Source organism: Polyodon spathula, chromosome 2 (assembly GCF_017654505.1).
Source record: "Polyodon spathula isolate WHYD16114869_AA chromosome 2, ASM1765450v1, whole genome shotgun sequence".
In the NCBI taxonomy this organism is placed as follows: domain Eukaryota; kingdom Metazoa; phylum Chordata; class Actinopteri; order Acipenseriformes; family Polyodontidae; genus Polyodon; species Polyodon spathula.
Genome location: NC_054535.1, coordinates 12,465,829 through 12,478,614, shown reverse-complemented (window position 1 = coordinate 12,478,614; position 12,786 = coordinate 12,465,829). Strand labels below are relative to the sequence as shown.

General features: G+C 39.5%; 1 protein-coding gene across 2 annotated transcripts in view; it reads right to left on the bottom strand.

Moving 5' to 3' along the window:
• sorcs2 (sortilin-related VPS10 domain containing receptor 2) overlaps positions 1 to 12,786 on the bottom strand; it is a 281,183-nt gene that overhangs the window by 26,391 nt on the left and 242,006 nt on the right. For both annotated transcript variants that reach the window (XM_041276668.1, XM_041276678.1), the window contains exons 8-9: positions 12,201 to 12,290; positions 740 to 919 (exon numbers count right to left, since the gene is read on the bottom strand). In XM_041276668.1, coding sequence (XP_041132602.1) covers positions 740 to 919; positions 12,201 to 12,290 — 270 coding nt within the window. The remainder of the gene's footprint in view (positions 1 to 739; positions 920 to 12,200; positions 12,291 to 12,786) is intronic.

The following is a 12,786-nucleotide window of genomic DNA, read 5'->3' as shown; positions in this document are numbered from 1 at the left end:
TAGTGAGTCTCACTTTCCCGGCCTTGAGTCAGCTGCAGCTACTCATGCCTTTGTTCAAAAAGGGGGGTCCTCGTCATAGTGAGTCAGAGGGGACCACCGGCTACACTGCTCTTTTGCAGCTCATGCGCTATTGTTTCTCTCTCACTGTACCAGTAAGAGCTGTAATCATCTGCAATCTTTAAATACTAAATTCCAAATACTAACAAACTCTATCTTTCAGATACCCCTGCGGGCGCTCTCCAGTGCCTGGCCTTGAAGGACTCACTTCACCTCTTTGAGAGAGGCTCTTGGAGACAGGGATTCTCTTTCCTTCCTTCTTTCCAGGTTAGGAAACTCGCCATCCTCTGGGGGCATGGCCCGGTCCACAAGGCAGCACCTCCAGGATTCTCCGCAGAGTCAGAGGATTTTTCTGTTTTTCAGGGGGTCATGGTGCGTCATGGTGCCGACCTCCGCGGTATGAGGGTCTTGCAGTATAAAGTCCAGACCCCGTCCTTTGCCCTGGCCCACAGGCCACTAACAGTTCAAAACAAGCACTCTCTGCCCACAGGCCATCATCATTCCCTTGATGCTAAGCCTCTAAATACTAACCTATATTCTTCACGCAGCCCTAGCTCCCGTCCGTGAACCTTTAGGAGTGGGTCCTATTTTGGTGGTTTGTTGTCATCGAAAGGGTGGAGTATCTAAATATCACTGCAGTTTATATAATTTGAACTGTCCCTACAGAAACCTTCTACAGTACCTCTAAGATGTCAATGAGGACATTTTCTTCTGGCTGCTTGGTGCTTCTGACGTTCTCTAATACAATGGAATAGTAGACACCCTGTGGGTCCGATTGGTAGAGGTTGTAAGTGTCAGTCTGGTACCACTCCTGGAGAGCGAGGAACACCTGGTTCTCATCTGTGCTGACTATCTGCACATCCTGAAAGAAAGCAATCAGCACAGTGATTAGAGAACAATGGCAAAAGGCACATGCAGATTTATGTTGGCATAATTTTCAGCTATTTCAGTCTAGCTGTTATATCAGATGATTTTCATTTGGGAACTGTTTATGACTTCCACTGCAAAGGTCTGCATAAGACCTGATGTCCCTCAAAACAGTGACTGCACTGACCAAAGTCCATCAAGACTCACAGATGTGGCAAAGCACAACCAGAAAGCAGAACTACTTGCCCACAGATGTGTGCATGGTATTGTGACATGAAACTGGAACTCAGTACCCAGACATTCAGAAAGAAATCTTACTGGTAAAACAATAACTGCATGTGATGTAGGAACATGTTCTGAAAATGAATGGTCTTACATAAATAATTTGTTTGCTGAACCTGGTTGGCATATGATCTGTCAATAGTTAACCATGGTAAATCAGGGTTGATCTTATTAATAGTTTATGGTTTAACTATGAAAAAGACTAGGCATGGTTTTAAAAAGATACAATTTTCTGTGAATGCATCACTGAAAGTTTATATGGGAGAAGCTTTTTTGTTTTGTTTAGTATTCGCCAAATTATTTTGTCTAGGTATCCTTCTGTCTGGTGTTGATTGCTGAAGTGTAATGCTGGCTCCAGGGATCAGCTCATTCTGCCTCCCCAGCGCATCAGCACACACAACGGCTGCGATGCTGGCTCCGGGGATCAACCCAGTGCGGACTCCCCAGCGCATCAGCATGACAACCCCCTGGATTGAGCTAAGTAGGGTACATCTCTGGGGTCCTCAAGTGGGCACCTTTCATCCTCTGTGTTTCGTTGACTAGCCCACGACACCTCAAAAGTGCTCAACAGTGATTCTGGCATCCCAGCATCACCCCCCTCCATCCCCCACTCAGCTCAGCCCAGCTTACTTACCTGTACATCAGCGTTACTTTCTTTCTATTGTGGTTGAGATCCCCATCCAGAATCTTTCCGTCTCAACCACAGCCTGTTGCTGTTCCTTTCTGCTGCTTCAGATAAGTTCTTCACTGTGCGACACAACTCTTGGCCACTGAACCCCACGTCTCTGAGAAACCAGGTTGTAGAGTGTGCCACAAATCCTCGACAACCCACCTCCACAGGGTAAACCTGGACTCTCCATCCTCGCTGTTCCGCTTCAGCAGCTAGTTGAGCATACTGAAGTTTCTTCCTCTCATACACCTCATCCACAGCATCTTCCCATGGCACTGTTAACTACCAGATGAATAAGGCGTGCTGATCCAGACCACAAGACAATGTCTGATTGAAAGTTAGTGGTGGCAATCTCAGGTGGAAAAATAAGCAGTTGACCAACATCTGCCAGCATTTTCCAGTCTCTAGCAGCTTCGAGTTGTCCTGGCCGAGGCTTGGTTTTAACATCTTTTCTTGGTGGTTGCTCTCCTGGATGGAGGAATATTGTTTTTTGTGTGTAATGCTTTGAATGAACTGGTGGCAACTTATTGATCAGGTTACGCTTGTCTTCCAATGCTAAGGCCAAACATCGCAACACCTGGTCATGGCGCCAAGGAAACCGTCCTTGGCTAAGACCCACCTTACATCCTGTCAACATGCGCCTTAATGTTGCAGGTGACGAACACAAAGGACATGAGGGATCCTCACCTACCCAGAGACTCAAGCACTTTGTTTTCTACAAAAACTTTTTTTTTTAACATATGTTACCCCAAACTGACTACTTTTCTTAATTTATCATGTTTAATCTAAAAACAGAAATTAAAAAAGCAATATTCTCCATATTTCTCTCTGTAAATAACCAGGACTCTTGAGGACTGATTAATTATGAGAGAAACCAGAAGAAGACTGTATAGGGTCAGAGCTACAAAAGTATTTAATAACCTGTTCCATTCAATAATAAAGTGAGATCCAGTCTAACTGCATCATAGCCACAGAGAACCCTGGAAAAGGAGTAGATTTGCCTTGTTTGTGCTTAATATGCTAATTAACTTTAATAAAGCTTGTTACTAAAGTCAAAAAAATATATACAACATAGGATCAATACAATGAAAAATCAGGTTTTCCATTTGTATAATCTGTCTCTGATCAACCACTGCAAATGTACGGTTGTGACAAACACAATGTATATACAGTAAGTGTAGTTTTTTTAAAGCAGGATCTGATTCTGCCTGACATTACTAGCACTAAATATATTTTTGAATAATGGAAATATATAGTATAGTATTGGAACACACTTATTGGTGTGTTGTATATATTCTGGGGGATATGGTTAACTGGAACTACATTCTGACCAGTGAACCTGTATTGTGGATTTAACGTAGCATTATAGCATCATACAATTAGATAAAACACAGTATTATGTATTACAAAGAGTAGCAAAAGAAAAATACATGCTTAACCTTATTCGGCTTGCCAATTATTTACTGTACTGGTACAAAGTAACTATAATGCTATAAGTCAAGAAATAAAACCTCAATCTAAAAATGTCACCCTCATCCAAGCCAAATGTTTTCTGAAGAGCTAATACATGTGTATTAGTATTCAGGAGTGGTAAATCCATATTTGTTCTTTCGTTTGGAAATAGCAGTCTTCGAGCAATATCCCTGTTGGCTTATTGATCGAGCTTCTTTGTTATAAGTGCAGACAAATTGAATCAGACCCCCGTTGAAACAAGAAAGAAAAAATGATTGTGGTTATTAGCTTAAATGGATTTGATTTTCCCTTCAGGGGCTTAAATTACTTCTCATTCTTTATGTATCTGGCCTTGTGTAACCAAGGCCTTATAACGCCATAATAATGTCTGATGTATCGGGTCTTCATATTTCATCATTAAGTATATTACATTAATATTGTGCATATATATATATATATATATATATATATATATATATATATATATATATATATATATATATATATATATATCTACACACACACTACTGGTCAAAAGTTTTAGAACACCCCCATTTTTCCAGTTTTTATTGAAATTTAAGCAGTTCAAGTCCAGTGAATAACCTGAAATGGTACAAAGGTAAGCGGTAAACTGCCAGAGGTTAAAAAAAAAAAGTTTAGGTTACCAAAAACTGAAAAATAATGTACATTTCAGAGTTATACAAAAAGGCCTTTTTCAGGGAACAAGTAATGGGTTAACAACTTACAGCTGTTCTGCAGCAATGGAAGTAAATTAAGCCTTGAAAGTTGATGCTAACAATTCCTACAGGTGTCCCAACTTTTGTTGATTACTTACAAACCCTCTGTCTGTATAAAAGCAGTGTTGGAACAGACTGTGTTACTACACCCTCTTAAGCATTATTTGGACAGTATTGTACTGCAGGAAGTAGTATATTGCTATCATAATGGCAAGAAAAAGGCAATTAACAAAGGAAGACAGACAGACCATTATAACCCTTAAAAGTGTAGGTCTTTCCTTTAGAGAAATTGCAAAGAAAGCCAAGGTGTCAGTGAGTACAGTTTCCTACACCATCAAAAGGCACTTGGAAACTGGAGGAAACTCTGACAGGAAGAGGTCTGGCAGACCCAAAGCCACAACAGAATCAGAAGACAAGTTTCTGAGAGTCAACAGCTTGCGTGATAGGTGGCTCACAGGACAACAGCTTCAAGCACAGCTTAACACTGGTCGAAGTAAGCAAGTCTCAGTTTCAACTGTGAAGAGAAGACTTCGAGCTGCAGGTTTGACAGGTCGAGTGGCAGTAAGAAAGCCATTGCTAAGATGGCAAAATAAGAAAAAGAGGCTTGCCTGGGCCATGAAGCACTGCCAGTGGACTACTGAAGACTGGAAGAAGGTCATATGGGCTGATGAATTAAAGTTTGAAATCTTCGGTTCATCACGCAGGGTTTTTGTACGCCATCAAGTAGGCAAAAGGATGATTCCTCGGTGTGTGACTCCAACTGTCAAACATGGAGGAGGAAGCGTGATGGTCTGGGGCTCTTTTGCTGGATCCAGAGTCGGCGACTTGCACAGAGTGAGTGGCACCCTGAACCAAAACGGCTACCACAGCATTTTGCAGCGCCATGCAATACCCTCTGGTATACGTCTAGTTGGTCAGGGGTTCATCCTACAGCAAGATAATGACCCAAAACATACCTCCAGGCTATGTCAGAACTACCTTAGAAGAAAAGAACAAGACAGTAGGCTTCAAATCATGGAATGGCCAGCACAGTCTCCAGACTTAAACCCCATCGAGCTGGTTTGGGATGAACTGGACAGAAGGGTGAAAGCAAAGCAACCTACAAGTGCAACACATTTGTGGGAACTTCTGCAACAGTGTTGGGAAGAACTTTCTGAACAATATTTGATTTCCATTGTAGAAAGAATGCCACAAGTGTGTTCGGCTGTTATATCTGCAAAAGGTGGCTACTTTGATGAGTCAAAAATTTAGATTAAATTTTGTTAAACAAAACGATTCCATTATTTCTTTTTTTATCTCCAATTGTTTATTTGTTCTATGCTTTAATTTCAGAGTACATTGAGACATTAAACTGCGTAAATTTCAATAAAAACTGGAAAAATGGAGGTGTTCTAAAACTTTTGACCGGTAGTGTGTGTGTGTGTGTGTGTATATATATATATATATATATATATATATATATATATATATATATATATATATATATATATGTATAGTAGCAATCTGTGTACTGTAATTCCCGCTGTGTATGTGTGTTTAAGTGCTGTGTGATTATTTTTTATTTCCACTGTTTGTAATTGTAATTCCCTGCTGTGTATTGCCTAGCCTGTGCCTGTGCACGTTCTGTGTTTCCCCTGGCATTGGCTGTCGTCTATTGTTTGTCTATGCCCATTGGTCGTAGTGTGTGGCTGAGGACCAATGGGATGTGCGTAAGCTGTGTTACCCTGATCTGCATAAGTAGTGGCGCTAAGGCTATAAGAAAGGGCTGGACCATTTGTGTGTGTGTGTGTGTGTGTGACCCAGTGTTGCCAGATGTACGATAATTATTGTATTATACGGTCATTTGGACCATTGTACGATAGATACCAAAAATTGCCAAAATATGCGATTCTGGAAGGTCCATAGAGTACTTGCATTTGAAAAAATAAATTTATATTCGATAATTTGCAGCTAATGTGGTACTGTAGCTTTAATTGGACGACTGACTCGCACTGTGACGTTGCTGCTCACTGCTTGAGTTAGGGTGTGTCTTCCGGTAATCTTCTTCAGAACGGGTTCAGGTTAAGTGAATTTTATCCATCGCGATGGGGGTCATTCGCATGACAGCCCCATCCCGAAAACGAAAAGATTTCAGGGTACTAAAAATTGTAATTAAACCCAACCCGATGGGGTAGACCTGATCTACATGGGGTCGTATTTCCACTGTCCTAACACTTATAACAAATGTGGATCTAAAATCACATTGATAAAATGAAAAGTTGGAATTGTAAAACATAAAAAATGGTGTATCTACTATAAAATACAATTACTAACCGTGGTTATGGCAGTGTTTTTTCAAAAGACACTGGCTTTGGGTGACTGTGAATGCTGTAGAAGATGGAAAACAATATTTGTAGCTGTAAAACAACATTTATTGAGAAGAAGAAATTACAGAAATAAGCCATAGGACGTGTACTTTACTGATCTAAATAATATGATAAATAACAGGAGATTTCTTCTCCCCTTTTTACAGGCATGACAGAAATAAAAAAAGTCATGTTTTAAATAGATGTTTTTGTTGCTCAGGTGACCTATGAAGCCACCTGAAACTGTCAAACATATACTTAAAACAACCAGGGTAATTAGATCACTGTCTACTCAGGCAAATGAGCTTCAAATTCAGAGAGTAATTTCGTAATTCATCATTTCACCGTAATTAGACAGATGGAGCCTTTTTATCTATGAGAGACAAAGCAGTAGATTAGAATCGTAATTAGGCCTGTGGCGAGGTGCCTGCCCCTGTGTTGTATGTGGTGTGTATTTAGTGGTGCACGGAGTGTGGGTTATGTAGCACGTGAAGGTATTGCACAATCACTTCATGTGCAGATAAACGGTGTAGTAGTATATGGGCACGGGATTGCACAAATTAGTTCACTTGCTGGGATTCAAGTGAATGATTAATTAGTAACTGAATCCCAGCACAGCTATATATATAGAGGCATGAATCACTCCCTCTGGTTTAGGTGTTCAGGGTGAAAGAATGGGAGGGAGAAGGAGAGTAAATTAAAACTAAAAAGCAATTGCTATTCGTGCTGACATGGATCAGCACGATACTTGTGTGTTAAGCATTCGCCATGTTTTGTCTGTTTGTTTTGGCCAATTTCCCGTTTTCTTTTGTGTGCAGTATTTTGTTTTGTTCAGTTCAACTATTTTATTTGTTTATTTATTAAAACACGCAAGCAAAACATTCATTTCACTCGCAGTGCTGTGTGTTTCTTCCGGGTCTGACGTCACCGCACAAGCCAGCTTGCCACACGTGGTATCAGAGCGATGGAATAGCAAAGCCTCCAGAGAGGCAACGGAAAGTACTGCGGGTGACATTTTTTGGGGGGGAAAAAGCAACAATTTTGGAGTGGAGGGAACCGCGACACAGCCCAAATTAAGTGGGATGACGTGCTGGAGGACCTCTTTAGTGGCCTTGAGGATGGTGCCTTGCATGTGGCGAGTATGGGCACACGGTGGTATGCTGTCCCTTCCAGAGGAGCTGCTGGCCAGAAAAGAAGGGATCACAAGCGTCCAGTGCCCAGAAGGGGTGAGCAAGCGCGTCCACAGCCCAAGAGGGGTAACCCTGCGCCTCCAGCACCCAAGAGGGGGGGGTGACATTTTTTGGGGGAAAAAAAACAACATATAAAAAAAAACTGAGCTGTACTTGTTCACTCTGGTATATCGTTAAGCCTGATGGTCTTTACATTTGGCGTTGTGGTCATGACAGTCCTGATGGGTTTTTTTTTTGGTAAGGCTGCTATGTTTTGTTATTCATTTTAATACATACAAACACACAGGAAAATCAACAGATTTACAAGATCTGCACGGATATTTATGAAGACAATTAATTGGTTTCATGGATCATAAAATCACACACAATTTGCATTGCCAGAGACAGACAGAATTGTGCTTTGACATAATACATAACTTCGCAGTAGATACATTTGCAGTGATGTAACCCGGGCTTTTGGGGACTTGGGAAAATGAAAATGTAGCCTTAACTTTTTTATTGCTATTCTCCAAAAGTAGAAAGTAAATGTGCTTTTTATTATTTCAAAAGACTAATATTGCACACTACAGAAAGTGGGAACTGATTTGTTGCAGTGTGTGTTTTTTGATTTGCATGTGTTGTACTGTGGTGATGTGAGGTTCTGTATATATCTATTGAGATGGTCCATACAGTACCAATGACCTGAGCAGTGCTGCTCAAACATGACATATAAAACTGATTAAAATGATTAAAAAAAAAAAAAAAAAGATTAGAATAGTTAGGGTAATACATTTACAGCAATCCAAGTCTTCTACAAGCTCCTAGACTCATATTCTTCAATATGCTTTTCTATTGAAATTGATCTTAACAGTGGGAAATCTAAATACTGCCATTTATACTTTACTACTTTTAAAAGACAAAATAGACTTAAGAGACTCTCACACACACACACTGTTAGAGGTGTTTCTTTTATCAAAGAGTCTCTTATTAAAAAAAACAGTTAAGCAACATATTTAGATCAATTAAAAAAATGATTGGATTGTATTTGAATATGTAAGAAATAACCCAAGACAGGGTGTGTGATAAGACAATTCTAACACTGCACTGACACTCCAGGGAGGGGCTTCCAAGTGTTGTTTTTTGTAAGAAATGACCCTATTCAGGCTTTGCAGTCTTCAAGAGAAGCTGACCAATAATTTCTGAAGCTGTTTTCACACCGATGCCAGTAACTGGCATAATTTCCCTAGATTGTAAACCAGAATTAGATGATATGTGGACTAAAATACCTTGTGTCAGTCCTTCCTGTCCGCGGCGAGCACAATAGAATTCTGTGCTGAACCAGACCTTGTTTAAAAGCCCACCAGCTGTGTCAGCAGAGAGCAGGAGAGATTTTAATTTTGTTTTAAATATGTTTCTGATATCGGAGGGTAGTGGTGAGATGCATCTGTTGTGTCGAGTTTAAATATTGTATATTCGCTAGTCAGTTTTATAAGGTACTATTTACTTTAATAAGTAGATGCCACTGCTGCATATTCAGTATATTACATGCTGCGTGAGACTTGCATGGTGATTTCTCAGATGGTTTTTGAATAGAATTACTGAGAGTGCTTGCCTCTGAGTTTCCTTTGTCCTGTTCTCTGACTAAATAAATACCACAGTATATTTGCCCATTTTTCTGTAAGTGACAGATATGAAGAAAAAAAAAACCCAAACAGATTGTGATTTAAATGCTGTTTCAGTTGTATGTCCACATTTTTACCTACAGAAACACTGTTTAGTTAATTGTTACTATTAAGGCATAGTCATATTAATAGATCAGGTAAGTAAGTTGGTCTATGATGTCATAGCCATGAGGTAAGACAATTATTACCGCACTGTCATGTGATCTTGTTCAGCCAATCACAGCACTTAATTTATCGAAGCCATTTTATAAAATCTGATAACCCATAGTTACAATATGTTGTTATGAGGACCCTCCTTATGTGCTTTGATTAATATTGTTTTATATTATATAGGTGAGAAAGACCAAATATCCTAGCCATTCTTTTTGCATCTGTAGTAAATGGACAGGACTTGGGAGGCCTTTTGAACGATTTTGCCTGTTTTTTCTTTCAGGTGGTCTGAGTAAGGTAAAATGTTCTATCCTACATCATTCAACAGTTATGGAGGATATATATATATATATATATATATATATATATATATATATATATATATATATATATATATATATATATACATACAGTACTGTGCAAAAGTTTTAGGCAGGTGTGAAAAAATGCTGTAAAGTAAGAATGCTTTCAAAAATAGACATGTTAATAGTTTATATTTATCAATTAACAAAATGCAAAGTGAGTGAACAGAAGAAAAATCTACATCAAATCAATATTTGGTGTGACCACCCTTTGCCTTCAAAACAGCATCAATTCTTCTAGGTACACTTGCACACAGTTTTTGAAGGAACTCGGCAGGTAGGTTGGCCCAAACATCTTGGAGAACTAACCACAGTTCTTCTGTGGATTTAGGCAGCCTCAGTTGCTTCTCTCTCTTCATGTAATCCCAGACAGACTCGATGATGTTGAGATCAGGGCTCTGTGGGGGCCATACCATCACTTCCAGGACTCCTTGTTCTTCTTTACGCTGAAGATAGTTCTTAATGACTTTCACTGTATTTTTCGGGTCGTTGTCATGCTGCAGAATAAATTTGGGGCCAATCAGATGCCTCCCTGATGGTACTGCATGATGGATAAGTATCTGCCTGTACTTCTCAGCACTGAGGAGACCATTAATTCTGACCAAATCCCCAACTCCATTTGCAGAAATGCAGCCCCAAACTTGCAAGGAACCTCCACCATGCTTCACTGTTGCCTGCAGACACTCATTCATGTACTGCTCTCCAGCCCTTCGGCAAACAAACTGCCTTCTGCTACAGCCAAATATTTCAAATTTTGACTCATCAGTCCAGAGCACCTGTTGCCATTTTTCTGCACCCCAGTTCCTGTGTTTTCATGCATAGTTGAGTCGCTTGGCCCTGTTTCCACGTCGGAGGTATGGCCTTTTGGTCGCAAGTCTTCCATGAAGGCCACTTCTGACCAGATTTCTCTGGACAGTAGATGGGTGTACCAGGGTCCCACTGTTTTCTGCCAATTCTGAGCTGATGGCACTGCTGGACATCTTCCGATTGCGAAGGGAAGTAAGCATGATGTGTTTTTCATCTGCTGCAGTAAGTTTCCTTGGCCGACCACTGCGTCTACGGTCCTCAACGTTGCCCGTTTCTTTGTGCTTCTTCAAAAGAGCTTGGACAGCACATCTGGAAACCCCTGTCTGCCTTGAAATTTCTGCCTGGGAGAGACCTTGCTGATGCAGTATAACTACCTTGTGTCTTGCTGCTGTGCTCAGTCTTGCCATGGTGTATGACTCTTGACAGTAAACTGTCTTCAGCAACCTCACCTTGTTAGCTGAGTTTGGCTGTTCCTCACCCAGTTTTATTCCTCCTACACAGCTGTTTCTGTTTCAGTTAATGATTGTGTTTCAACCTACATATTGAATTGATGATCATTAGCACCTGTTTGGTATAATTGTTTAATCATACACCTGAAAATATGCCTACAAAATCCCTGACTTTGTGCAAGTGTACCTAGAAGAATTGATGCTGTTTTGAAGGCAAAGGGTAGTCACACCAAATATGGATTTGATTTAGATTTTTCTTCTGTTCACTCACTTTGCATTTAGTTAATTGATAAATATAATCTATTAACATGTCTATTTTTGAAAGCATTCTTACTTTACAGCATTTTTTCACACCTGCCTAAAACTTTTGCACAGTACTGTATGTATATATATATATATATATATATATATATATATATATATATATATATACACACACACACACACACACACACACACACACAGTATTCAGACCCCTGACCAATTCTCTCATATTACTGAATAACAAATGGTACATTGAAATTTCGTTCTGTTCAATATTTTATTTTAAAACGCTTAAACTAAAAATCAATTATTGTAAGGTGACAATGGTTTTATGTTGGGAAATATTTTTAAGAAAAATTAAAAACTGAAATATCTTGCTGGCATATATATCCAATAAACACCAGAAAAACACAATAAATGGTTACTCAATTCACACTGACAACTTCGAGTTTCCATAAGTCTGAAACTATAACATTTTATGCTGAAATAGTTTTGAATCTGCCTGCATTCGCATGTAGAACAGTGCTTAGTGAACTTCAAGTGTTTACATAGGGGAACCTATAGAATATAAGAAACTAGATGTTTTTCAATGTTTCTTTTCTAGTCGTAAACATTACATGAAAGCAACTTCTAGTTTTTCATGTAGTGGTTTCCACTGTTACAGGCATTCCCTCAGGGGAGCACTTATATAAACTCCTATACAGTACTTATGGTACCACATACTGTTTTATAAAACTCAATTTTAATAGTCCTAGCAGAGAGCGATTCCCTCTGGTATTACCGGAGTGAAACTAATATCATAAAAGTGGGATTATCCATGTGGGGTGGCATAATTGCAGTCTTTTCTTTTCCCTTTTACATATTTTATCTAACATTAGTCAATTTTGTGAAGAAAAAAAAGAGTTACCTTTGGTAAGGCGTACTTTGGAAACTTCATCTGAACAAATTCATTCCGACGGTAAGAAACGTAATGTTTGGTTCTGTTTCCAGTTGTCACCTTAAAAAACAAAAAAAAAAGTATCATTCAGTTGGTAACATCAGGGGCAAAGGTATCAGGACACTATCAGTTGCTTCCATATGTTATAATTGCAGGTTTGTTTTTCAGCATAGTATACAATCTGATAGTTAAATTTAATTGAGAAATGTGGTCAGCTTAAGCTGGATGTGTCAATACGAGCTAAAACAACATCTAGCTCTGTTTTGACTGCTTCAGTTCAGAATTTATTCAACCCAGTGGCAAGATTTTACAAAAACTGCTTGATCTTCTGTATGATTGGGTAAACAATACTTTTTGTTCCCTGATGGCATGCCGTGCACAGCTGAGCAGATGAGCATTTTCAGGTGGGCAGTGTAGCCTTGATGGGTGGAAATGCTACCTGAATGCAGAGGAGCAGACTTTGATCTGCCACTTCAATGTAGAAGAACTGAGGGACTTGCTGTTTGAGCTCTTCCTGCAGAAAGCATCACCTGGGGCACCACCAACCTTTGTGTTA